Source organism: Phyllostomus hastatus, unplaced genomic scaffold (assembly GCF_019186645.2).
Source record: "Phyllostomus hastatus isolate PE091 unplaced genomic scaffold, TTU_PhHast_1.1 phas_contig_948, whole genome shotgun sequence".
Lineage (NCBI taxonomy): Eukaryota > Metazoa > Chordata > Mammalia > Chiroptera > Phyllostomidae > Phyllostomus > Phyllostomus hastatus.
In genome coordinates this window covers 8,496,681-8,523,246 of record NW_025333993.1, presented here as the reverse complement: position 1 = coordinate 8,523,246, position 26,566 = coordinate 8,496,681, and the positions used below count along the sequence as shown (strand labels likewise).

At 51.9% G+C, this 26,566-nt stretch overlaps 2 protein-coding genes across 5 annotated transcripts in view; both read left to right on the top strand.

The window, feature by feature from the left end:
- Positions 1 to 16,589, top strand: part of SLC5A3 (solute carrier family 5 member 3) — a 31,507-nt gene extending 14,918 nt beyond the window's left edge. For all 3 annotated transcript variants that reach the window (XM_045852641.1, XM_045852643.1, XM_045852642.1), the window contains exon 2: positions 5,395 to 16,589. In XM_045852641.1, the coding sequence (XP_045708597.1) occupies positions 5,733 to 7,889 (2,157 nt within the window). In that variant the 5' untranslated portion in view covers positions 5,395 to 5,732 and the 3' untranslated portion in view covers positions 7,890 to 16,589. The remainder of the gene's footprint in view (positions 1 to 5,394) is intronic.
- Positions 1 to 26,566, top strand: part of MRPS6 (mitochondrial ribosomal protein S6) — a 54,897-nt gene that overhangs the window by 14,909 nt on the left and 13,422 nt on the right. The gene's annotated exons all lie outside the window — the stretch shown is intronic.

Here is a 26,566-nt window from a genome sequence, read left to right as displayed (position 1 = left end):
GTTTTTCCCCATACACGTACCCATTGATGGGTGATCAGACATAAACGCTGGAGTTGAACGTTGTGTTAGAGGAGTGGCTGGTCGGCGTCCTTTTCGAGAAGGAAGTGTTGTGACGCAGGGCAGCAGCTGCCGGGACAGGTGCCTGTGCCAGCGCTGCCGGGGACGCGGACACCTGCGTCCCAGGCTGGTCCCGCGCCCGCCGTGGCTCAGTTGTCTTGCCTGTGAGGCGGTCGTACTGGATACACGGTCCTGTGGTCGCCGTGAGGGTCGGTGTGGCGCGCACAGCACTGCAGGCCCAGCACCCACGGGCGTCGGCGCTCCGGCCAGCGTCGGGCTGCAGCCTCCACGCCCGGGGTCTCCGGCCGTCTTTGGTGCCCGGCCGGTAACAGGCGAGCAGTGCCCGGCCTCTTGGATTCTGCCCATTAAAAGTTAATAGATGTTTTAGTCGTGAGGAGTATATGATCCAGTATCAGCGTGCTGTTGCTCTGATATTTCATCTCTCAAAAAAAAAGGCTGTTGGGTGTGCCCCCGTCCAGGACCCACGAAGAGGCAGCCCCAGCGTTGGGCCCCTGCGCTCACAGGGTCTCCGTGCTCCGCGGCAAACAGACTTCTGATGGACAGAAGGAAGTTAACGTGGGTGTATCCTGGGGGATGTGTGTGTGAAATGAGAAATCTGGTTGTTTACGAACTTTTTAGGTGAATGAATTTTATCTGAAAAAGTGTTTTACTTGAGAGAGCACCCCCTGACCGCTCCCCCCCCCGCCCCCACTGCAGGCGGCCTGCCGGAAGCCCCGAGCCGCTGGGGGGACTCGCCGGGAGCCCCTGTGGTGGTGCCCACGGCCTGGGGCCCTCGGAGTGCAGTTGGACTGTCCGTCCCCTGGGCTGCAGAGGGGCTTCTTAGATTTCTCACGGACTCGGACCAGCGTGAGCGGAGAGGCTGTAGATGCGATAGCGGTGTTGTGTCACAGGGTGTCAGGTCACACGGTTCTGCGCGTGAGCATCCCCCGCAGCGCCGGCTGTGATTGAAGGTCGGCCGGGGCTTTATCGGTCGTGCAGGAGCGCTCGTCTTGTGCACAGACGGGCCACGGAGTGTCCACGCGCGAAGCGTTTGAGTGTGCCCCGCGTCAGCGCGAGGCCCTGGGGAGCAGCGCCATCAGTCGGCCCCACTAGTGGGGTTTGCTTCGCTGAAATGTGGGAAGTCCCGAGGTAGAAATTTGTTAGTTCGTTTTTTGGAGTTTACTTGAGTAAACTGATGTACATAGGAACTAACAGTTGATGGGGTGGTTGGGACCCTCTTCAGAGTATTTGTGAGAGAACTGTATTTAATACCTTGTTTTATCTACTTTAAAAAATCTGTAATGAGGATCCGAGGATGCTGGCATGTGGTTGACAGTTCAATTTGAAAGAAGCCGATACTGTCACTTGGGGTCTTTGTAAGTTGAAGGTAAAGTGACACTCACTGAGCCCCTGCCCGTTGTACTGGGCGGTATCACACGCTCTCTGCGTGCTAGTGATCCCTCGTTAAGCCCTCAGGGGCTGGGTGGGGGTCGGGTGTGAGGGTGAGTCAGGCGAGGCCCATGGCTTGCTCTGGGGCTGCAGTCCCGCCGTCAGGCAGGGACAGAGTCCGGACTCCCCGCGCTCCAGGGGCCCTCCGTCCACCTCCTCGGCCGTGCCACCGGCCCCTGCAGGCCGCCAGAGGGTCAGGGGGCCTGCAGCCCCTCCGGGACCAGGCGGTGCAGTGGGCTTCCTCTGGGCCCACGGTGCTGGGCCCACAGCGCCAGGCGGGGACTGTTTGGGCCGCCCTGTGCGGGTGCAGTGTTCAGGTCCACTCGCAGCCGCGGTGTCGTGTGGGCACTCTTAGGGTCTCTATTACATGGTGGACCTAGGTATTAGGAGAAAGATGTTAGATTTGGTCGTTATTACCAATTATAATTTGATTCTGTTATCTGTAGGAGTTTAGCCACTGATTTAAATTTGGTCTTACCTGTTTTCCTCTCCAGTTGTTCAGACACAGCAATACGTATATTTACCTGTTGGGATTAATTCTTTAGTTGGAATTTAATTCATCCAAGTACCTGAAAGAGCACCAAATTGTATTTAATTCTGTGGAAAATTGTCAATAAAACATTACTTTTTGAGAAGGAAGCCTCTCTCTTGGGTGTGGATGGGAGTTTGCTGGTTCAGAACACCCCTGAGTTCGAGATTTGGCGACGTCTCTTCTGTCTCTTGTCACTGGGGGACCGTGTTCTTTATACATCCTCCAGATAATTCCTCCCATTGTGGAAGCACTTGTTTTCCTGAAAGTGTGCTACGGAGGAGCCGGCCCACACACCTAGCCCTCCACCTGCGGCCTCACATTTCTCACCTGAGAGTGTTCCTTGAATTGTGAGCCAGCTCAGTCCTAGAAATAAAAACCAAACTAAACTCCATTTTAGCCAAAGACAAGACGTTTCCATGTATGTTCTTCCCCAGAGTAAAGGTCTCCGGACAGTGTTCGCTTCACAGTTGGCCCTCCGCATCCACAGGTTCACCCAGCCGCAGGGTGAGAGTATTTGGGGAAGAGACCCCAGAAAGTTCCAAAAGGCAGAACTGGAGTTGCCACCCCACGAGCACTGTGCTTGGTCCCCATGAGCAAAGTCCCATGTGGGCACATGCCCAGTAGCCTTTCTGCAAAGGTAGGTCGTCACGTGCAGATGCGCCGCACATGGTCCTGGAAGCCGTCGCCCCAGATGCCCACCGCGGACAGCGGTCGCGGAAATGTTTGCTGCTTTAAAAGGAAGAGAAGAGTATTTCAAACATGCTGTATATGTTGTTTGGAATAATTTCTAAGGAATGCACAATTCACCTCCTAAAGGTCTGAAGTTTAGAATTTGAAATATTTTATAGTATTTTATATTTTTCTGCAAGGTAAATTGACCTATTTTTGGTGTTGTTTTGTTTTTCCAGTCTTTACCAGGTGCTGGTCTCTGGATGTTTTTTGTTTAATTCGAAAAACCTTAAGCCTGCCCACACACTGGTACGGTGTCCAGACGGGACTCTCGGCAGTGGCTTTGCAGGGCTTGAGGAGGCCTAGGCGGAGAGCGTGAACTCCGCCTCTGGCTGGTGCTGCCACCCCTGCTGCTCTCCGGGGCAGGAGGCCTTTCCTCTCTCGCCCTGTTCCGGAGCAGCGAGGGAGGGTGCACCTAGTGTGGGAATTCCGTTAGTTGGAGCGCTTACCTTATCGGGGAGCGGAGCAAAGCTGATGTATCTGACCTGAACCGCCCTGGGCCATGATAATCAAGGCCACTGACACTAGCAGTGCTTCAGTGACCAGAAGAGGAAGTGCTTGCTCTGCTTCTCACAAAAAGCTGCTGCCACAACCCTCCCCTCCCCCCCCCCAATAAAAAAACACTCTGGGCGTTTGGCCCTTCTGGGGGAAGCTCACTGCCTGCCACTGCCGTTGGGAACAGTGGCACCTGAAAGGGCCCCCTGACCAGTGCGCCAGGCTCCCCTGTGTAAGCCGGACCAAGGCCACGGGGACCGCGAGGGCGTTGGGTTGCTGGAGAGAGGGCTGAGCTGAAGGCTGGGCCCCGCCGCTGCTGCCGCGGGGCTGGGCTGGGACGCGGGACCGGCCATCCAGCACTAGAAAGGCGCCCTTGACAGTCCTGTTCATTGGGCGTCTGATCAGACTTCTGTAGAAGTGTCCTAGTATTTTTTCAGAAACCAGCAAGTTTTTTTGGTGGGGGGTGGACAGAAATCTGACCACCTCTAGGACCAGGCAAGTGCGAAGTGTGATGTGAATCCCAGCTCGCAGTGTGTGGCAGCTTCCTTAATGCCTGTCGTTGACACTGGCTTTTAAGACGAGGGATTTTTATCATTTCTTGATATGGTTATTGTAGTGCTTTATGCTTAAAAAGGGCATAAAGATGGGACCGACTTTTTCTGTCGAGCAGCTTTATGAATTAGACCTATTAAGCTAATTTGGCAGGGCATTGAGCGTCAGGCTGTATTTTCAGCTCCATTCCCAGCCAGTGAAAGGTGTGTGTTTTAGTTTTTAGTACTGTGGTCTGTGTTGGACAGTTTTGAAAAGAGGTAGCTTTAGTATCATTTATAGGACTTAAATTTGCTCCTGATTTTTAAAGAAAATGCCTAGATTCATCAAAAAGCATGTGCTTTGTCAAGCATAGAAAAACACTTCACTGGAGGCTGCTTATGTGGAAGGCTGTGGTTTGAATAACAATGGTGCATGTTGATCTGTCGGCTACACTTACTATTAACTTTGAAGATTCAGAATTTGTCTCTTTTCCAGGTGAAAAACCATCAAATTCACAAACTTGTTTTTAGGTAAATTTAAATGTTTTGCAGGGTGATTTTCTTAACCCAGGCTGAAAAATACCTGATTCGCTGACTGAAGATGATTTATTATCTTATGGTTGACAAATGTCTGTTTTGTTGAGGTTTGGAAGATGTAATAAAAATCAAATTATTTTTCAGTCTTCCAGAAAGCTTCCTCTTTCTCCCTCCTCTCCCTGCTTTCTCTCCCCTTCATCAACAGGAAAGCACGAAAAGGAAAAAAATACTCCACACAATCAGACCTGCGTCGGTGCTTTTATCCTCTCAGAGCCGCTTGGAAGTAATTGCCTGATGAAAAAAGGAAGGGAAGGAGATTACCTCTTCGAACATTTGTTTTAATCATTCAATGTGTCTTCTTCTAGCTCCGAAGAGTAAAATGTTAGGGCGGTTTTGTGAGCTGTATGTTCCTACTGTGTGTGTGTGTGTGGAATGTCTTTTTTCCCTTTAGGGCAGGAGTCTCCTCACAATTTCTAGGTTCCTGTATGATGACTGGTACAGATGGACATTTTTAGTAGGAATCGAGGGAAATTTTGCAACATGAGATTTGCATCGACTAAGCAATGCTTTGTTTCCGCTCTGGGTAGATGGTAACACCTAGGAAACGCCACCTGCCTGCTCACCGGGCAGCTCACTGGCTGTCATGTCACTCTTGGGATTCGTAGTGTTTGAAGATTCATTTTGGAGTTCTTTATGAATTAGTGTTTTCCCCCTTTTAAGGTGTTTTAAGACCGCGGTGCCTGTTCCAGTCTGAGATACACGGGAAGACAAGGAAGGGCGGTGTCACGGGAGCCGTGCTCAGTTGCTAGCGAGTCAGGCCATTTAATTACGAGGTTGACGAATTTCTGTTCTTCGTTCAAAATGATAAATGTTTTCACTGACTTTACGTATCAGCTGTGATAGTACCGATTGCGCTTTCCCGTGGAAATGAAGTATATTTTAAAAGTTTTATTTCCTTTTTGTAAAGAATGTCTTGTGCCGTTTTGCTAGACTGAACGTTTCCTCGTGGAGTGGTGCGAGCTTCCTCTAATTCAATCTTTGTCTTTTGTCTTTGCTGCCTTGCAGGGTTGGTACAGTAGGCTTCACTAGACTTAGCTGCAACTCAGAGTTTCTCCTCCAGCACCTGAGTAAATGCTGATGGTCTTGTGGAGAGTGGAGTAAGAGTACGAGCTAAGTTCTCAATTCCAATTAAGAAGCGGAGGACAATTTAAACTGTCTCCTTCCAAGTTTATCGCAGCCACCACCATCAAGACAGCAAACCAAAGGACAAAGACTTTGACCTGCTCTGTTGCTCTGTGTAGTCCGGTGCACGCGTGGTTGACAGACTTGGCTGGGTTACTGATGAGTAAATAGAAAGTCGGACACTTCTGTCATTGGACGCCTTTACTCACAAAGTGACCAAAATGAGGGCTGTTCTGGAGACAGCAGACATTGCCATAGTGGCCCTGTACTTTGTCCTGGTCATGTGCATTGGCTTTTTTGCCATGTGGAAGTCTAATAGAAGCACCGTGAGCGGATACTTCCTGGCTGGGCGCTCTATGACCTGGGTAGCGATTGGTGCCTCTCTGTTTGTGAGCAACATTGGGAGTGAGCACTTCATTGGGCTGGCAGGATCTGGAGCCGCGAGTGGATTTGCAGTGGGCGCGTGGGAGTTCAATGCCTTACTGCTTTTGCAACTGCTGGGATGGGTTTTCATCCCCATTTACATCCGGTCAGGGGTGTACACCATGCCTGAATACTTGTCCAAGCGGTTTGGTGGCCATAGGATTCAGGTCTATTTTGCAGCCTTGTCTCTGATTCTCTATATCTTCACCAAGCTCTCTGTGGATCTGTACTCAGGTGCCCTCTTTATCCAGGAGTCTTTGGGTTGGAACCTTTACGTGTCTGTCATCCTGCTTATTGGCATGACTGCGTTGCTGACCGTCACCGGAGGCCTTGTGGCGGTGATCTACACAGACACTCTGCAGGCCCTGCTCATGATCGTGGGGGCGCTCACGCTCATGGTCATCAGCATGATGGAGATTGGCGGGTTTGAGGAAGTTAAGAGGAGGTACATGTTGGCCTCACCCAACGTCACTTCCATCTTGTTGACCTACAACCTTTCCAACACCAACTCCTGTAACGTCCACCCCAAGGAAGATGCGCTGAAAATGCTGCGCAACCCCACGGATGAAGACGTTCCTTGGCCCGGGTTCGTTCTCGGGCAGACGCCGGCGTCGGTGTGGTACTGGTGCGCCGACCAGGTCATCGTGCAGAGGGTGCTGGCGGCCAAGAACATCGCGCACGCCAAAGGCTCCACGCTGATGGCTGGCTTCCTGAAGCTCCTGCCAATGTTTATCATCGTGGTCCCAGGCATGATCTCCAGGATACTGTTTGCTGACGACATCGCTTGCATCAACCCCGAGCACTGCATGCACGTGTGTGGGAGCAGAGCCGGGTGCTCCAACATCGCCTACCCACGGCTGGTGATGAAGCTGGTTCCCGTGGGCCTCCGGGGCCTGATGATGGCCGTGATGATTGCGGCACTGATGAGCGACTTGGACTCGATCTTTAACAGCGCCAGCACCATATTCACCCTCGACGTGTACAAGCTCGTCCGCAAGAGCGCCAGCTCCCGGGAGCTCATGATTGTGGGGCGCATATTTGTGGCTTTCATGGTGGTGATCAGCATCGCCTGGGTGCCGATCATCGTGGAGATGCAAGGCGGCCAGATGTACCTTTACATTCAGGAGGTGGCGGACTACCTGACGCCCCCAATCGCGGCCCTGTTCCTTCTGGCAATTTTCTGGAAGCGCTGCAATGAACAGGGGGCTTTCTATGGTGGGATGGCTGGCTTTGTCCTCGGAGTGGTCCGGTTGACACTAGCCTTTGCCTACCGGGCCCCAGAGTGTGACCAGCCTGACAACCGGCCGGGCTTCATCAAAGACATCCATTACATGTATGTGGCCACAGCGCTGTTTTGGGTCACAGGACTCGTTACTGTGATTGTCAGCCTTCTCACGCCGCCCCCCACGAAGGAGCAGATTCGTACCACCACCTTTTGGTCTAAGAAGAGCCTGGTGGTGAAGGAGAGCTGCTCCCCGAAGGACGAACCGTACAAGATGCAAGAGAAGAGCATCCTGAGATGCAGCGAGAATAGTGAGGCCGCCAACCACGTCATCCCCAACGGGAAATCCGAAGACAGCATTAAGGGCCTGCAGCCCGAAGACGTGAACCTGCTCGTGACCTGCAGGGAGGAGGGCAACCCCGCGGCTTCCCTAGGCCATTCTGAGGCGGAAACGCCGGTGGACGCCTACTCCAACGGGCAAGCGGCGCTCATGGGAGAGAAGGAGAGGAAGAAAGAGACGGAGGACGGGGGCCGCTACTGGAAGTATGTGGACTGGTTCTGTGGCTTCAAAAGTAAGAGCCTCAGCAAGAGGAGCCTCAGAGACCTGATGGAGGAGGAGGCCGTCTGTTTACAGATGCTGGAGGAGCCTCCCCGTGTTAAACTAATACTGAACATTGGACTTTTTGCTGTGTGTTCACTCGGGATTTTCATGTTTGTGTATTTCTCCTTATGAATTTTTAAGGATATGATGAAACACTAACTTAAGAAAATACTGGTCTTTGAAAGAAAAAAAAAAGACTTATGTAACTGTTGCATCTCTCAGGCATTGTTTACGCTGTAGGTTTTAGCCAAATTTTACTTAGTGGAACATCATCTATTTGCAAGACTTTATTTTCCCAGAGATGGATGAAAGTAAATTTTCAACCTAAGTGAAGCAAAACTTGTTTAACAGACTGAATTGTGCAAATGTGGTTTAAAATTTTTCATACCAAAGTAAGAGCAATTATTCTCATAGAACACTTAGAGCAGAGTATATGCTGAGATGCTCGGAAAAAGTGCCCTGTCCGCACTGCCAACTCGTGGCGGATCTTCTCGACCTGGAGCGGGGGACTGGCTGGTCTCTAAGTTTTTTCCTGTCTCTGTAATCCCTACTGCCACTTAAAAAGAACTGATTTTGTAGACATTGTATAATCAATTGTGTGCTGCAAATCTAACCGATGTGCTTGCGAGGTGCTTGTTTCGGGGCAGGTAGGCCAGGTGCCAGGTTCATGCTGTCCGCACGAGCCTGCGGACTCTGACCACCGGAGGGAAGGGAGTGTCTTTGTGCAGCCGCTCGGGCCCCGCCGGTAGACGCAGTGTTGGGGAAAAGCTTGTTCCAATTCCTTCTTTCCTGCTTTTTGAAGTTTTGCTGAACCACGCTCGAATGAGCACCATGTCTGTCTTTGTAAAAGGTACACGTCATGACTGTGTTGTTAAGTGACGGGGGGAGATGAAACGGCACTGCTGGTGGTCTTTGCACGTGCCGGCCGGGTGAAGGTTTGTCACGTGGTTTGGGTGTGAGCAGCCTCTGGGCAGTGCTGGGTCACCTTGGGCTAAGCAGGGGATTGCTCGGACTCCACTCACTCTCTGGATGTGTTCTTGTCACTTGGCAACGTTCTTTGTTGGCCAGACGCCTTCCCGAGCAGACCCCGTGCAGGGGAGGGCGTTCAGACGTCTGGGGGCAGGCGACGGGGTCTGGGCTCCGAGCTGCCCTGCTTGGTTAGCTCGTGATCTGCCGAGGCTGAGTTTTTAGGGAAAATTCCATCTGAGGTCACATTGTACCCTTGGGAAAGTTATTTTCCTTGACCTGCCTTTTCAAAAGACTTGCCTTTTGCATTTTTGCCTAAAAGGTCAAGTGACTTAGAGCATGAGGGTGTTTCGGTGCAGAGCGGCTGTCGGTAACAGGAGACGCGGTGCCCCCCTTGCCCCGGGCGGGCTGACAGACAGCGTTCCCACGGAAAGGAGAGCGTGTCCAGAGGTGCCACGAGCGGGCGCTGCTGGGCGTGGGGGCGCGCCGCGTGGAGAGCAGGGCGGTGCCCGTGGGACAGGACCCTTTGTCCTGATGTGGCTTGGTCCACGGCTGCATCCTTCGTAGTGGGGGTCACTCTCCACAGGCTGATCCCTTCATGAGGAGAGGGTGCAAGGGGGGACCCGAGTGGTCTCCGCACGCACACGGTTCCGAGTGTGCACCGCACCGTCCTTTTTCCGAGCTCCAGGACAGGTGAAGGAGACTGGCTGACTGTGTATCTACTTTCTTTGACTTTTCTGTAATCTGAGACTTTTTAAATTGCATGATTTTATTCAGCTTTTGATCTTTAGGGAAAATTACTACTTTTTAGGTACTTTTGTAGATTTTGAATCAAAACTCAGTCCTAATGACTTTAAGTTTTTTTGTATTCTATAAACCAGTTTCATTAGTTAATGATGGACTCGATTAGTCCAAAGTTGATTTAGAAATGATTGGATTGCATAATGTCTTCCCATTTCCAGGAAGCTTTCTGATGGACTGAGTCTGTAGAGAAAAAAATAATTCATGTATGACTAGCATGATTTTTGAGAGCTTAGTGTGCCTTGCAGAATTTTTTTCTCAGTTTGTAAGTTGGGGGCCAAATAAATGGGACCACCCGTTTCTCGTGTGGAGGCTGAGGCTCTGACATGCCCTGGGTCACGGGGTCTACCGGGGAGACAGATGACCAGGTGTCCGACTCCGGACTCAAGGTTGGTCCATGCTTTGTCCCTTTCTTAAGGAACTGTTCCTCCTTGGAGACAGCCTTTCAGTATTTGAGGAAATAGTGGGACCTTACATTTTCAAATTGGCGTCAGGCTGTGGGAATTGAAGTTTTCTTGGAGTGCGTTGCTGTGCACCTCAGCAGTGAGGGTTAGCGTGCTGGCTGGGCAGCCTTCTCACCCTTTTTATTTACAGCATCGATGGATCGGGGATGTGTCTGTGGGCACCCCCCTTTCCATGTTCAGAGGGTCCCCCGTCTTCTCTGTGCTCTTGTCTTGGTATGATATGTAAAATGCATCATCTTGTGTCTGTCTGTGTGTATATAGCAGTAGGTCAGGTTTAGAGTAGTAATGCCTGTAAATAAGGAATGACTATTAGCATATCCATGAGGATTGTTTATTCTTAGCAGTGCAAACATCACTTCATTTAGGCTGAGGTCCCCGGAGCTCGTCCTTATTGCTTCCCGGTAGTAGGTCCCGCGCTTGAAAGTGCGTGGCTCGCTCGGCGCAGCTTCGTGTCAGGGGCCCATCCTTCGGTCTGTGTGTCCTTAGAGTGGCCACCCATGGGTGGTACCTGCACACGGCGCGCCCTAAGCCAGCCAGACATCCGGCCTAGCGGCTCTTCAGTGATGACACGGCTCTCCAGACATTGACGTGTATATTTTTATGTTGGCTCAGGCTAAGGTTCAGAATTGGCGAAGAGTAATAGTGACCAAAACAGTTAAGAGTCCAAATGAAGTGAGGACATTGGTTTTCAAAGGTGTAGAAAGTGGTGTCGTATCTGCTGTTAGTGGTGTCCCCAGTTCTGATTTTTGTCCTCTCAGGCGATTGCTGTCTCAAGACCTGATGAGAAGCCCTTATTACCCTGGTGCGCAGGAGAAACATCGGCTCCTTCACGGGACCTCTGATCTGTCTGCTTACCTGGTGTGTGTTCCGTCCTGCCACCCCGAGACAGCCAGCAGCTTCTGCAGCACTGGGGCCAGTCTCCCTTTTCCCACGGGCTCTTCTTGTGCGGGAGGTTCTTCGTCACTCTCATCTGAGCTTAGAAAAGCATCAGGCAGAGGCCACGGTGCTGTGTCCTTTGGCCTGCATTCAGCACCTCCAGTGATTCGCAGGGACCATCCCTGAGTGCAAAGGCTGTGACTCAGTTTTCGAACCTGAGGCTAAGTGGGCCGGGGGAGGCTGCAAAGTCTTGTCTGGGGCTGTTGGTGTCTTTGTCTCTGCTTTCCTCAGCCCATTGCTTCCTTCCCTCTGCTGGGCTTGTGGGTCTGCCCTCTGTCTCCGAGTGTCCTGTGACGTGGCCTGTGGGTGAGTCTCGGTCTCTGCCACCCTCTGCACTGGCACTGTTACTACCTGTTACAGGGTTAGACCTGACAGTGCCCCCCCCCCCGGCAGAATTCTGCTTCCTTTGCTTTCCTTCTGCTTCACTGGTGTCATTTCCACCCGAGATCAGACTGGAAGGGACCACGTGGGTTTCCAGCAGCGACACCTGGCCATTCCCCAGGTTTGCGCTGAGAGATGTAGAAAGACCATTCCTGTTAGATTATGGGATTACAGAGACTTGCCAGGACAATGTTTTCCTAAGGGATCAGAAAAACTGTCAGGCGAGATGCTGAGAAGCACCTGGGCGGTACAGAGTCAACAAGTGGGTAAAGCACGCATGCGCAGATGTAGAATTGCGCTCCTGAGCTCCGGAACTGGAAGAAGCGTCTTGGCTCTCAGCTGCTGTGCACCCCGCCCCAGGAGATGAGGGCACTAGTGAGTAAGATCCAGCCTGTTACACTCTGGTGTGGCATTCAGTATTGTAAAGTATGAGTTTATTAACATATTTGAGGTATTAAAATGGCTGATAATTTGAAGTGATATTTTAGTAGGAAAATGCTGTTAGGCTTCACTATTCATAAGATTTCTTATTAGCTGGGTGTTACATTGCTTAAGTCATTTCAATGTTAACATTAGCCTGAGTAGACTTTGCTAATGAGGGTGTATTTCTGTCCGCGTGCGTACCCACTACCGTTTAGAGACTGGTCTTCCCCTTCACGTCTCCCCTTCGCGGCACCCCAGGTCTTCACCCGTTCTCTCGGCGTTCACCAGACCCCTGTTCTGGTCTTCCGCCAGCCCAGTTCACGGTCAGGCTCACTGCTGTAGTGTGCGCCAGGGCTGCCAAGCCCCTGGTGAGGAACCTTGTGTCCAGATGATGATGTGTTACTTATAGACGTGTTGAACTAATACCAAAGCTCTATTAGCTTGAACTGTTACTCTCAAAAATAATTTTCTCACTTTGTGTTTACCGGCAGTAAAAGCCCTGATTCAGTATGTTTTCTCTCAGCACTCCTTTCAAAAACACTAGGGAGACGGTAGTGGAAGCTCGGGAGTCCCCCTGAAGTGATGGCACTGCAGTGCAGAGAGGAAGGGAGTCCTGATGCCAGAAAGCCTCATTCTCGTCGTGATGAAAGGGGGAAAGTCGGGCCGAACAGGCGGCATGTCGAGAAACCCTCTGTGCTGGTTGGGCGCGGAGCTGGGTCCCACAGGACGTGGCCTCTTGATCTTTACACCTGGCTAGACGTGGTCGGCACTTCAGGGCTGCAGACCCTTTTCCTGCATTAAGGCCGCTTCTGTTCATTGGGGGTGGTTTTCGTCTAGCTCTCCCCTCTGTTAGAAGGCTACATGTTCAGCTGCTTTGACTCCTAGAACACAATTTAGCTAAGGGCACAGTAATTGTGGGCGTGGCCGGGGCTGGGTCCCACACTGCTCCTCACCTAGTCCAGTCATGAAAAGATTTCCATTTAAACTGCCCCCTCCGGTGCTGGGAGTAAGCCTTCACTGATTCACCTTTAACGGGATGTCTGTCCTGAGAATTGGTGTTAAGTTTCTGTTTCCATCTCAAATCCTTTATAAAAGCTAAGTTTCAGTTTGTTTTGTTTTGGGTTAGGTACCCCATTTACATGGTAATTAACGGCCTTAACCTTTGGCATATAGTCTTTTATCCAGAAGTAAACAAAACGTTTGGTGGATCTGTATCTTTACTCATTTCGTGAACTTGACTTTCTAGGGGAGTACCATAATCTGAAGCTGTTGTCCTAAAGCATCACCCTTGCTGTATGGAATGGCTTTGTAAGTTCCGTTTGGTTACTTGGATACACAGCATGTTTGCAGAGGGGGATGCGAGAATAAATAAAGCAACTGAAGAGTAGGTCAAGACAAAGCACACTGGTCTCAGATCCCCCCTCGTGCAGCAGCTCAGAAAGCTCTGTACAGTGATTGTTGCTTGTGATCACGCCGCACCAGTTCAAGCCGCACCAGTTCAAGACGTTCGGTAGTCAGAGAGCTCTGTTACAAGGGAAATGTACGTTTCCGTGTATTTGGCAATAGCACAAGTTGACAGTGGACAGCCATAACCTCACTGGAGGCTTGCGTTTCTCTGTCTTGGTAAACTCACCTTGACCCTGGCGCTGTGGAGTGCTTCATTTTTGTTTGACTCTGGACTGACTAGTCTGGATAATTCTTCAATGTATCAGTGTAGCCTAGACATTTTAAATGGAATGTTCCCTGATAACTCACTTGTCCTGATGGTTGGAAACTTACACGAAGCTCATTGCTGTTACTGAAATCCCAGATGGCTAAGGCCAATGACCAGGGGTTCCCTCCTCAGCATCCGAAAGTCCTGTGTCTGACTAGTGCCTTCCGGTTGCCGACATTGACTCTGCTGGTTTACACCTTTCCCTTCTTGGTTGAAAATTGCTACAGGTTTTCTTTTTAAATTTTGTTACAGCTTGTGAAGGAAGTAAAGGACCTTTATATTTGCTTACTTTATATGCAGCCTGTATTTTTAGGTTCAAAGAAACCAGGTAGCTTAGTTGGTGTCGCAGCTTAAGTGTTATTTATATGTATTTGTTTAATTAAAAAATAAAGTTACTTATATTAATTCTGTGAGTATATTTTAACTGTATTGTTTTCCAGTGTAGCTTTGATAGGTGCATCTGAGAACTTGTATGTAACAAGGTTCACATTCCGCAACAGGGCAAAGGCTTGAGATCCGTAGAAAGCACAAAACCCTGCCCCCGCCCCCCCCCCCATGTGTCTCCACGTGTAGAAAGCACAAGAGCAGCAGTGTTCTCGGCGTCCCGCAAGTGCACAGCCAGTGCCGGGCGGGCAGGACAGTGAGGGGTCTCGGTGCGGTCCTAAGCGGTAGTAGTTCAGTCTAATTGTTTGGATGAGTTTGTGTTTCTCTGGTGGAGGGAGACGTGTGAGTGTCAGGAATGCTGCTGTTGGTTATATTTGGGGATCACTCGCTAACGTGGGTGGTGTGGGCTCTGCCCTACAGTCTGGAAGTAAAGAGCCCCGGACAGACTCGTAGGTTTTGCGGGGACAGTTTGAGAAACTTGTGCTGTAGATGGTTTGCTTTTTTAATCTTAAATTTTTAGGATGTTCAACCTCCCGTCAATAATGTCCTGAAAACATGGAGAAATTTCATATTTTAAGAGGGCAGGTGCTACTTGGTGTTCAATAATCTGTATTGGTTTGTAAGTAAGAGATGAAGTTATCTTCTGTGTATGCCTGACTGCATTTCACAATGATAGAGCAGGATTTGACCCCGGGTGTCCTGAGCGGCAAACTAATTCCGAGACAAATCTGCCGATTGAACTATGCTGGTTTTCACAGTGGTTCTAAGAGTCTAAGGGTGCTGTTGCCTGTCCCACCACCTGCTTCCAGACTAGATTGATCTGTGAATGAGGGAGCAGACGATGACAATGGTGTGTTTTGTTCTGCTCAGCGTTGCCCTTATCTTACCCCGAACCTTCTCCACCCGCATAGTCCCTGGTTGTCGTGAATGAAGAAATATGTCCTTGTCTTGGGTTTTGCTGGTGTGTCAAAAGATAAAACTCTCAGGATGGGAGAGAAGTAACTACCTTTGTCCCCACTCTGTCTTGTGTGTTTGTCTTCTCGGGGAAACTTGGTCAGCTCCAACCACGCGGAAGGATGGAGGGACGGCTGAGCTGGCACACACTAATGGGGCAGGTTGTGCAACAGCCAACCTGACCCGGCGGGGGGCGGGGGCTCGGGCTCCTCTCCAGCAGTGCCGGTGTGTACCTGCAGCCCGAGGTAGGAGTGGAAGACCCCAGGCTTGGGGCCGAGGGAGAGGAGTGCCAGAGACGCAGGCCGGCGGAGGGGTGTGAAGACCACCTTGGGCCTAGCACTACGTGACCAGGCAGAGCAGTCAGAACCTGCCCGTCCCGGGGCCTGTGTGTTCTGTGCCTGTACGTGTTTTAAGTCTAAACATTTGTAAGAACGTCATGCTTCTCAAGCTTCTTCTGTTAGAATGTCTTTTGTTAATAGTTCCATGGAAAATTGCTTTAATTAGTCTAGGTGAAGCAGTCCTAGCGGTGTAAATATGTATAATTAGAATTTTCTGATTTCACTGTGAGATCTCTAACTTTTGAGTGGCAAACAGATCAACAAGTCTTTGCTCATGGATTTTTCTGTGGGGTTGTTAAAATACAAAAGCTTTATTTTTTTTAATAAGGACATATTACTTTAGTGTCAGATGGTGGTATGGAATCTGTTCCCCGCTTCCCCCTCCAGTAGCGCAGCTGCAGTTTGTGGACTGCCGACAGAGCCCCGGAGCAGAGCAGGCGGCGCCGTTCTTCGCTGGGGCGTCCGTGTTCCATGGGCGGCCCCCCCAGGCTGTGGCGGGCTCCTCCCTGCTCTTCGGTTTGTTTGGCTAGGTGGGTAGCAGAACTAGTTGCTGTGCAAAAGTTAGTAGTCTTCTTCAGGAAGAAAGCCAGTTCCTTTTAAAATATCCTGTGAGATTGCTTCCTTCATTTCTTTATTTTTAAGCCAAATGTCAGCAGAGTACTGCTGCTTTTATCTAGTAATTTTGATATGTAAGTATTAATGCATTTAAAAATGTCTACATTGAAAAATGTTTTTTCAGCGTCCTGCCTGTTGTGCTTTATTTGGATTTTCTGTTAAAAGACCAGTCTGTGCACTGGGGGAGTGTCGTGTGTGTGGTGTGCGTTACCATTTCATCAGTGACACGTCGTGGATCGGGTGTGGTTGGTTGTACGTGAAGTTGCTGAGTTCCCAGTGAGTGTTCCGAGTTGTTCATTGCTTTCCGGCGTACCCTTCATTGTCTGCGGCTTTTTCATTTTTATTTCTTAAGGTGTAACTAGTTGGGTCCATCTCATACTATGTTTTAGTTGCAAGCAGAAAGTAGAACTTGCTATAAACCAGGTTGCTTCCATGTTGAAAGGAATACAATTGAAATTGTAGATTTAGGATGGTTAACCATATATGACAATTCTAACTTGACTATTCTAACCTACTGTATACAATCTGATTTTTAAAATTGTAGACATGTATGATCTTGGTTTTAATATTTCTAAAAGTGTTAATTGTTTTTAAAAATGAGAAAGAAGCAAATCTGCTAGAGAGCTGTTGGTCTCCATCACTGACGCTGTAAAATACACTGTCGTTTGTGTGTGCTGTGTGTTGTTTGCCAGCTGCTGCATCGGCCTTCAAAAGTATTTGGAAATTTAAGATGAACTGCATTTCTTGCAAAGTATATTCCTTTCTGTGGTATTTTTGTCCTGTAACTGAAGTATAGTAATTATTTTATGGAAATGTTAGCACTTATGTACCAACTTTGAATAAAATGAAAAATTTACATCTCTGTGGCTGAGTATTTTCAGTACGAACACGTTTGCCGTCATTGTACAACGTCCTGTGTCTCAGACGAAGGGGCCGTGCCTCAGCTCTTTTCCCCTGGCTCCTGAGTGGCTCCAGCGAGTGTTCCCCGCTGGCCACCGCTGTCGTCGGCCTCTGCAAACAAGGACTCACAGGGGTCAACTGAGAATGAAGTTGTATGTAACTCACCAAGTGAAAAAAATGCTCTTGTCGTAAGAACAGTATGAAAAGCCCAGAAACTGTCATCCCGGTGCACCAGTAGTGCGCATCCCGCCACATGGCTTTGTCCTTCTCTCCATCGTGCACGCTTCTCGGAACCACGGGAGTGTAAGTACGCTGCAGACATCATTCCAGTCCACCCACCGAGTGCTCGGGGGTGTGTTTCCTAAGGACGGCCACCTGTCTGGTCACGGTGTGATTAATCAGTGTCTGGGAAGGGGCAGTGACACGGTCCTCTGTATGAGGGGTGTCACACTCATTTTCCCCGGGGGCCACATCAGCCTTGGGTTGCCTTCAAAGGGCCGAATGTCATTTTAGGACTGTGTCAATGTAACTGCCCTTAACAGTTAAGCGAGAGCTCGGCACTGCCGCCAGGTAGAAACAAGGTGCCAGGCCGGATAAAACAAGGGGGAGGGCTGGATTCGGCCCGGAGGCCTTGCGCTTGCCCCCTGTGCTCTACATGTGGACGGTACATGTTTGACTCTGTACGGTACGTGGACACTCCCCACCAGAACATCTTTACTGTGAAATTGAACGTGTGCACTCAGGCCTCGGAACACTGACGTCTGCAGTGTGGAGAATGGGGGTGATGGCCATCGTCTGCGGTATGTCCCCTTGGGGAGATCGTGGTTTCGCTCCCTGTAAGCCTCTCGCTGGTCACTGTGTTTTGTCAGCTGGTCAGCGCACAGCCTTGTTGTGTGTTTCTGTTTAAAACCATCCTATATAACACACTCTTCATGGGAAACACGGAGCTCAGGCCAGTAGCACGCTAGCCCATGCCTGCACGAAGCCTGCCTCACACGTGCTGTCCCTGTAAAGCACATCACAGCCTCCTTGCAGGTAGGGACACCGGACAGCACTTGAGTACCACACTCGGGCCACGTCACACACAGCCCAGCATGTGAGAGCGTGGCACCGCGAGGGCCACGGAGAGGACCCTTGTGTAAGGTGTGGCGGGGTGGGGGGGGCACTGAGATGGGAAGGCAGAGCGCCAGCTGTTGGACCTCGGCTGAAACGAACGCAGGTGTCGGGGCCGGAATTTTCTGCAGCTTTGTGCTCACGGGCGTCTGCAGGAGGCTGCACATGCCGTGGGGGCATCGGTGGGGTTCCCAGCAAGTTTCAGCCAGCAGGCTCATTGGCAGGTATGGCCCCCACACATACAAGTAGCTCAGATTTGTGAGGCGAGCATCCATGTAACCGTCAGCCCCTCGCCCACGAGGTTCATTCCACTGGAACACAGTCCGGATTTTTGAGGGTTTTCTTATTGTCACCAAACCTGCCTCTGACTTCTCATTCCATAGTCCTGAGTTCTGCCTCTGTAGTATCTTCCATTTGTGTGTTTGAAGTTAAATATTCAGGACAAATATATAAAGCCTCAAAATTCAGCATAACTCTGTTATCTAGCATGAGCAGCAAAAGGCATAGATTTCAGACCCTTTGCCATCTGGGTCTTTTGGGGACTTTGGACAATTCTGAGGTAACTGATGTCCCCTTTTGTGCGTGGCCTCTGCATACTGTAGCACTCCAGGGTGGGCTGTGGGGATGAGAGATCAGTCAAACACAGCAAGGGCCGCCGCGCCTTCGGCCTCACTCTCCTGATTCTAGCGTGGGAGTTCATTGTCACGGCCTGTGGCAGATCCTCTTCCAAGCCCTGCTGTCTGCATGGCCCTTGCTGACTCAGTTTCCAGAGGTTTTCATAGCTTTTCCAGTCTGGGTTTCATTGTTGTAATATTCCCTGTATTCTCTAGAAGTTGAACACTGTTTTGTTTTTGTTTTTGTTTTTTTAATTATTACAGGCCAAAGCTCCTCAGAAGTATAAATGAGTCTCCACTGTATCTTTTCATTTCTACCTTTTACCTGTTTACTCCTGGCACTAATAGCATGTCTGCTTTTGACAGGCTGTGCATTAGCTTCATTCTGCATCTCCACCTGTCCCCTCATCCCTGAGTTGCTGTTCTCTTTGCAATGAAGAGCTTCTTGAATTTCATGACTTGGTTTAATCCGATATTTCCTGCCGCTGGAATTAAGTACAGTTAGCAACTTTCATGTCTCAGAGATCTTCCCATTTATTCTTTGACTTAATGTACTCATCAAACATTAGTTGAACCCACTGCGTGCCAGGTTCTTTGCATGTCTAGCCTCTAGTCAAGATGAGTAAGATTGTGCCTTGAGGAGCTTGGTTAGGGAAGGTGGTGTGCTTCTGAACAATGACACTTGCATGACGTCACGTGTAATTCAAGATGCATGTGGGATTACAGAGAGGCACACTGGTGGGAGGTAGCTGAACCTTACCAGGTTTGATTCCTCTGGTCCCTCTGCTTGTATCCCCTCCTCCTCCCTGCCCTTAAGGCGCACCATCCTCCTCCCAGCCCTTGAATTAAGTAGCGTGCAGTGGCCTGGTGGGGGGATACCCTTTTGGTCTGCATTCAACAGTGTATGCAAATCTGACTCTCCACAGCCCAAGGTTCTGGTTCTGATGGTGCATATTTTAAAAAAATTACTCTCACTCAACAAATTGACGTTTTTGCTAAACCCACGCACTGATGCTTAGAAGACTTACCAGATCTAAACAGAATTTTCTTAACAACACTTTGGTCTCTACCATCAAAGTCCTCTGCCGAGTCTTCCTCTCTCTCTCCTGGTCTCCCTGTCCTTCCAGGGTGGCCTCCCGCTCCCTGAGGAGGCTGAAATATCAGGCGCAGGCAGGGAACTGAATTGTGCATGAGGGAGAGCAGTCAGCAAGACAGGTAGCTCGCCGATGGCCACCTGACTCCTGCTCTCGCTATCCGTTTCATGAGCTTTGGCATTTCATGTACCTGCTGCCATAGTAACCAGGACTCCTGCCAATCTTTCTGTTTCCCATCTTCTTTTATTCATCTGTATGTGCATCTGGAGGGAGCTGGGAGGGTAGGAATGGAGCGCTCCCAGAAAGAGGATGGTGGATTTTGGGATGCCCTCCAAACAGGACGCTGGGCGTTGTTTCCAGCTGTGGGAGCAGCATGAAGCACAAGCAGTCAGTCCCTTGCCGGGATTGTCGTTTCTCTGTTTCACGTTTGGGGAGGGCTCCGTCATTTCTGTGAGCAAAGCGGTGTTTTTATGATCCTTGAATTAGAGGAGATCGCTGAGCACCCTTTATAACGTGCAGTTCAGCCAGCATCATGTGCCTTTGGGGTGATGAGAAGCCAGGCAGCTTCCTACCAGAATGTGGTTCTCGCCTTTGTTTGCACCTGCGGCACTTTAAGAAGTTGTAGTGCCCAGGGCTTTGGAGTCCCCAGGCCAGCTGAGCAGGAGCTCTGAGGGGAGACGCTGCCAGACGGTGCCGGGTGCTCTAGAGGAGCACCTGGTGGCCTTGACCTTCACTCACCAGGTCAGGAAAGGGTGGGCCAGGGAGCTCCCCAGCCTGACCTTAGACGACGTCCGAATGACACTGTCGTCTGAATAATACTGTTTGACTTGGGACCTCAGATACAAGTGGGTCAGTTAAGAAACAAAACTGTGTTATGAACTACACAGATTTACTGTTAACCTAGGCACCTAGTAACTGACACCTGGTGGGTTCATGCAAAGTTGTATCTCTTGTAATCCAGACTTCCTCCTTATTCTGTGGGTTAGTGCTTTAGATTTATTTGTTCATAGCTTTTCCTTACCAATGCTGGTATTGACACCTGAGCGTGTACTGGCTGGAAGGGTCCCTCGGATGCCACTGCATTTAGGGTGAAGGTGCGCCCAGGCTACGCCTTAAAGGCAGGCAGCCTGCTTTGCAGCTGAAGTTACTCCACCGCCGTCTACTGCCCTCCCAGTGGCAAGTCCAGCCACACCGCGGGTTCTGTTGGGTTGTTTGTGCTTTGTTGTTGCCATGGCGTCGCTCCGCGCTGGACTCAGCAGTCATTGGACTCTCGCTCCTCCGCCTTCTTTTCTCTTCCAGACTTCTCTGGGCTCCTCGTCTTCTTCACTGACCTTCAAGGACACGTTCCAATGTCATATTTCCCAGGTCTCAGAAATCTCCCTTGTGGGCACTTGGCCTGCTCTTGTTTTTCTCGTGGCCTTGGCTTCATCGGTCTGCCCTGACTCCAGGACCAGTGGTTTCTGGGCTCCTGACCCACAGAGTCCAGTTTTCCCCCGGCGCCCGAGAGCGCAGCAGCTGCAGCGGCCCGGGGTGCTGGAGCGCGACCGCGGGCTCCCGGGGAACCACTGGCCGGTTGCCACCGATGGGGCTGCGGAGCCGGTGGACGCGCTCCAGACGCCGAGGCAGCGCGTCGGCGCCGGGACCCCGCGGTCCCGGGCTGTGGCACCGACCGTGAGGGAGCGGCGGCACGGGCTGCGGGAAGAAGTTGTCCTTAAACTCCACTCGCCCCTAGACGCGCTCGTGTCTGAAACACCTCCCCGCGGCTCACTGCGAGATGGAGGGGAGAGCAGGACAAGGGGAGGAAGGGTGCTGCCTGGGGGGAGCTGGAACCGGTTTGCCGCGCGCTCGCGGGTGTACACGTCCTTTTTTCCCTTGGGGAAAAACCTGCAGCATGCTGATTTCCTTTTTTTTTAAGGTTTTATTTATTTTTAGAGGGGGGAAGGGAGGGAGAAAGAGGGAGAGAAACATCAGTGTGTGGTTGCCTCTTGCACGCGCCGCCGCACCAGGGACCTGGCCCGCAGCCCAGGCGTGTGCCCGGACTGGGAATCGAACCGGCGACCCTGTGGGCCACAGGCCGGCGCTCAGTCCCCTGAGGCACTGCAGCCGGGGCTGATCCTTTACCACAGTATTTTCGTGTCGGGGTGTACGGACCGGCACCCTGTTTCTGACGGCCGCCTGTACTGGTGCAGTCGGTGAAAACCGCGCACCGCACCGGCTCCGCAGCCGACCTCTGCGGGGCGCCGCGGTCTCCGGCGTGCACTCCCGGGAGGGACTGTGCGGCGAGGGCGTGCGCGTTTGAACTGGCGTTTATTGCTAAATTGCCCTCCGGAAGGCTTACCTTTTTACCGGCGTAGGTGAGTGAAGACACTGGAATCTTGACGTTCTGGTCAAAAAATGGCCTCCAGTAGAGGAAGGCAGTGGTCTCTGCCTGACAGAACACGGTGCCCACGCTGACTCCACCCCCAACAGACCTGACCTTCCGGTCCGGTCCTTCCGGGGTGCTGGAGCCCCGCCCCTCAAGGCCTGGCCCCGCCCTCTCCGTCCACCTATCGGACTGACTGGGGCCTGGCCACGCCCACGTTCTCCAAGCCGCCGTCCCACACTGCGGCTCCTCCCGAGTGCGCACGTGGCGTTGCCGTCAGTCTTGCCCTCAGCGTTGCCCGCCTTCCGACCCGCCTCTTCTTTCTGTCACTCCCGTGCGGTCCTCACAGCTGCCCCGCACGTCTGTCCCCAGCGGGGGCTTTGTGTCGCACGTCCCCGGGCTGCCCTCCTGGAGGTGGCGCTCAGGGCGAGCACCTTGGGCGTCCTGGCCTTGAGGAGGACGCTCGAGGGGCCCGTTCCCAGGTGAATGTGGGTCGGACCTTGAGAAGTGATTCCTCCAGACGGTGGTTTCCCGCGTTTCCGCCATCCCTCTGGTACGCGCGGTGTCCGGCCGCTGCGGCGGAGGCCGCTCAGTTGTCACGCCCACGCCCACGCGCGGGGGTGCACGCCTCCTCTTACTGCCCACCCGTGCCGCGGAGTCCTTTCCGGGCTGTCCCCGATCCTCTCCGAGGTCCGCACCCGGGGCCCGCAGCCCTTCCCCAGGCCCCCACCTCGTCAACGGCCCACCTAGAGCGGGTCGTGGGAAGGAGGCCCGTGAGTGGTGAGCGGTTCCGCGGGACGCACGGCTTCGGCGGCTCCCGGGGCCCCGGCCGTGAAAGGACCCCTGGGGGTCCGACGGCCACTCGGCGGTGTTTGACGTCACGCGGTCACGCTCGCGGCGCCTGTGTTCGGGGGCGCGCGCCGTGTGCACGGCTCCGCGGAGTTTGTTGCCTTGCTGCTCACTTCGTGGGTGTCGGTGCCCCTGCCCCCCGTCCTCTGCCCCGCTCTTCATGCCTTTTAAGCCTGTGCTGCAGGTACTCCGCATTTGTTACAAACGGCGATTCGTGGGCAGAGTGACGGAGCACCAAGTTCTCAAGTCTCCTCTGTCGATGACGCTTGGAAACATGTAAAAGTCACTTTCCTAGTCACCCACGACTTAAACGGCGCGTAATAGTCCGGGTCAGGAAGCAGCCATGTTCCAGCCTGTATTTATGTGCCCTTTTTAGGGTTCTACACTTGTTCTCATAAGTTTTTATCCTAATTTTTAAAATACATATGTGCTTAATACATTTTTAATCCTTAAGTGCCCGGAGGACTGCAGCTCTTGATTCAACAAATCGTGGAGGCAGAGGGGCGGCTCCTGTCATAAAAACGTGCGTTGAAGCCGTCCGGGAGGGCTTTCGAGGTGGGCTCCGCAGTGCCCCGGGCGGGGGCGGGGCCGGCGCTGGCGCGTTTTCCCCGAGTCCGCTCGTGGCGGCACTCCCTCCAGGCCTGCTGCGTCCAGTGGTGGGCGCTCAGAACCTGTTTTTAAAGTTCCTTTCTGAGTCCCCGGGTAGACTTTCCGGGGACATCCCGTAATTTTCAAGGACATTGTTGCAGGAGATGAAGTTTGGAATTGAGATTTACATCTTCAAGTCAGGAGAAGGGCCCTGGCTGGTGTGGCCCGGTGGGTTGGCGCCGTCCCACAAGCCCAGGGGCTGTGGGTTCGATTCCCGACCAGGGCCTGTGCCTGGGCTGCCAGCCCGGTCTCTGCTCAGGCCCACGTGGGAGGCAGCTGGTCAGGGTTTCTCCCCCTCTCTCTCCCTCCCTTCCCCTGTCTTGTAATAAATAAATGAAAGCTTAACAAGAGATCGACGGAGAATGGGAAAGTCATTCACGTCTTCACAGACAGTTTTCTGGCCTGGCTCTGCCCTCCTCGGATCCTGCCCGGTCCCGGGAGCCGTCCGTGCAGCTTCCCGTCAAGGGAGGCAGCGGAGGCGCCGGCGGATGCCACGCGCCAGTGAGCGTGGCTGCTCTGGGGTTTGTTTCCTGGTGGACCGTGAGGGTGTCAGAGGGATATGGGGTGAACCCAGGGGCCCCTGGCTCAGAGCCATTTCCGAGTCTAATTTCCAAGGTCATTTGGTTGATGATCTTCTGGGATAGAAATATGTTTACTTAGGTTAGGTATTAGTCACTGACCATTGGTGGTGTTTCTGGGCCTTCCATGAATCCTCGGCTTAAATAACCTCCCTGAGTGAGGGTTTTTCTGGGGGGCAAGTGGAGATAGATGGTCTTTTATTTTTCCCGTCCCTGTGCTCTCGCCTTTATTACAGAGACTTTGCCCATTAGAATCTCCAGAACTGCAGTTTTCAAACTGTGGCGTGGGAGCCGGGGCTTCCCAGGGACCCTCTCGGGGGATCGTCACCAAAGCAACCTTGAGTGAAACAGCGGTGGGCTTAGCATAAACTCAGCTGTCCTCAATGTCTTCCTCATGCCTCGCACTGTGTCGTGTCCCTGGAAAGCCAGCTTTGTTTCCCGGTGACTTTGGGGTGATGAGTGGTGCCGGCCGGCCCTGGAGCTTGTAGGACGCCTCTGGGCCCCTGCGGTGCTGGTGGTTCGGGTCGGGGCTGCCTGGGGCAGCTGCCTTGCGTCCTGGCTGCAGCTCTGAGAGAGCGGCTTCCGCTGCCCCGGAAGGCTCCGTTGGTTTCCCTGTCATTTTTACCCTTTGAGTCCATGTTAACCCTTGTAGGCAATAAAAAATATGTATTTTTTGCATGGTTACCCAGTAGATAGTAAGTTAGCTGTTGGGGTTTCCCCAAGTCTTCTTTTGTAGACTGAATACCAGTGGCTTCAGTAATTAATTGATTTTAAAATCAAAAATTGATTTTAATTGTCTCTAGGGTGAATTTTTTAAAGTATTATTTAGTATGATTTTTTTGGATAGTGTTTTATCAGCAAATAATTAGAAGTATGTAAGCTTAATGTTTATATATATTTGAACTTGATATTTTTGAAATAGATGAAATATTTAGTTTCATATTTAGATGAATTTTGGATTCTTTCCAACCACAATGTTAGTATTAACAGCATTTCGACACTGTGTGAAGTAAAGAGAAAAACACCAGTATTGCACTTTAGCTTCAGTGTTACAGCTCCACCCTGATAGAGAGCTGCATTCTGTATACTCAGTGGCTTCAGATTGCATCAGAGATTCTTGGAAACTTAGGGCTCTTCCCGAAAAAATGCAACTGTGAGTAAGCAAGAGATCCTCTTAGGGACGTACAGGTGACACCTTTATTTACCTAACAGCTGCTCCTAGCGCTGCCCCGTGGTGTGGACTGTTGAGGCTTCGGGAATGTAGTTGTGTCTGAGACCGACAGCCGTCCTTGGTCCCCTGAAGCCTGCGTTCTGGTGATGGAAGGTATCGGAAAGTTGGCACCAGCTTCGGCACATGCAGAAGTGAGAGTGGGAGTGGCCCGGAGGGCGCCCGGTGGAGGGGGCGCAGTGCGGGGTGGTGGGGATGAGGAGCGGTGTCGGCCAGACGTGCGTGGGAAGAGGGGTCTGCGCCCCCACGGTGTTCTGAGAATGGCGATGTGCACGTGGTTCCCGTGGCTATGTGCAGGCCAGAACTCACTGGAAGCCACTGGGCTGGCGCACGGGGAGACACCAGTGCAGACTGCACGCGCTGGTGGGTCTGGTGGTCCCTTCGGGGTCGTCTCACCAGCCCTGTAGTGAGGGCGCTGGGGCCGGAGCCCGGTTTTCCTGGGGCCCGTTCGCAGTCGCTCAGGGTTTCCACCCCGTGGCTTGGCAGTCCCCAGCCCGGCAGCGCCGGGCGGGGCAGAGCTGCTCTCCGGTGCCAGGCCGGGGAGGGGCCTGTCGCAGGTGGGACTGAAACCTCTTCGTCAAGTGGGACTGCAATGGCCAGGCCACTTGCTTGTCACGGCCCCTGGGTGTCATGTTGAACACCGTGTTGGGGTGAGCACACGTGTTTTTGATCTTCCATTGTCGTAGATCTCTCTGTAGTTGGCACCAAACGAGGAAGTTGAAGTTGGCCCCGGGGTTGATCAGGCCGTGAGCTCAGCAGATGGACCTGCGAGTTTGCAGAGATGCTTTGGTGACCGGGACGTCCCACCGATGTGCGTGAGCTTGCGGCCCCACGTGGCGCGGCGTGCGGAAGTCAGCCAGCAGTGGTGGTGTGGGCCCGCGGGCCGCTCGGGGTCACCTCTGTCCTTGCCGGTCTGCCTTCAGCAGGAGTCCCTGTAGCGCTGCACTGGCACAGACAAGTGGCGAGCCAGACTCGGCCCTGGGCCCGGTGTGGTTCGTGGTGATGAGGTAGTTACCTGGGACCAGCGGGTTCCCTGATGGACAGGACATCCTTCTGCCCCCCTTTGTCTTTTTCAGACTCGTGGGTAATTGGGAGGCACAGCGAAGTGAAGGCGTCTGTTCCGGCAGTCCACGCTGTGAGCCCGACCTACCGAAGTCAAACAGAATGTTCAGATATTGCCTTAAGTTACATTCTTGCTAGGTGGCTCTCCCTTTTTTTGAGCAGAAGAAAATCTTTTCTTTCACAAGCCCTTACTTTATACTATAAATGCTCGAGTAGGAATTTAAGCAAGACAAAAGAGGTGTTGAGATAGGTTCCTTTTTCATAGTGCAAACTAAAATTAAAATGTGTGATTTGGGTGGCTAATCAGAAGACTGGTAGTAATCAATCAAAGTTGGATTTTTTAAAAAAATCCTCTTACTATTTGGATAGATCGGTCGCCCACCTT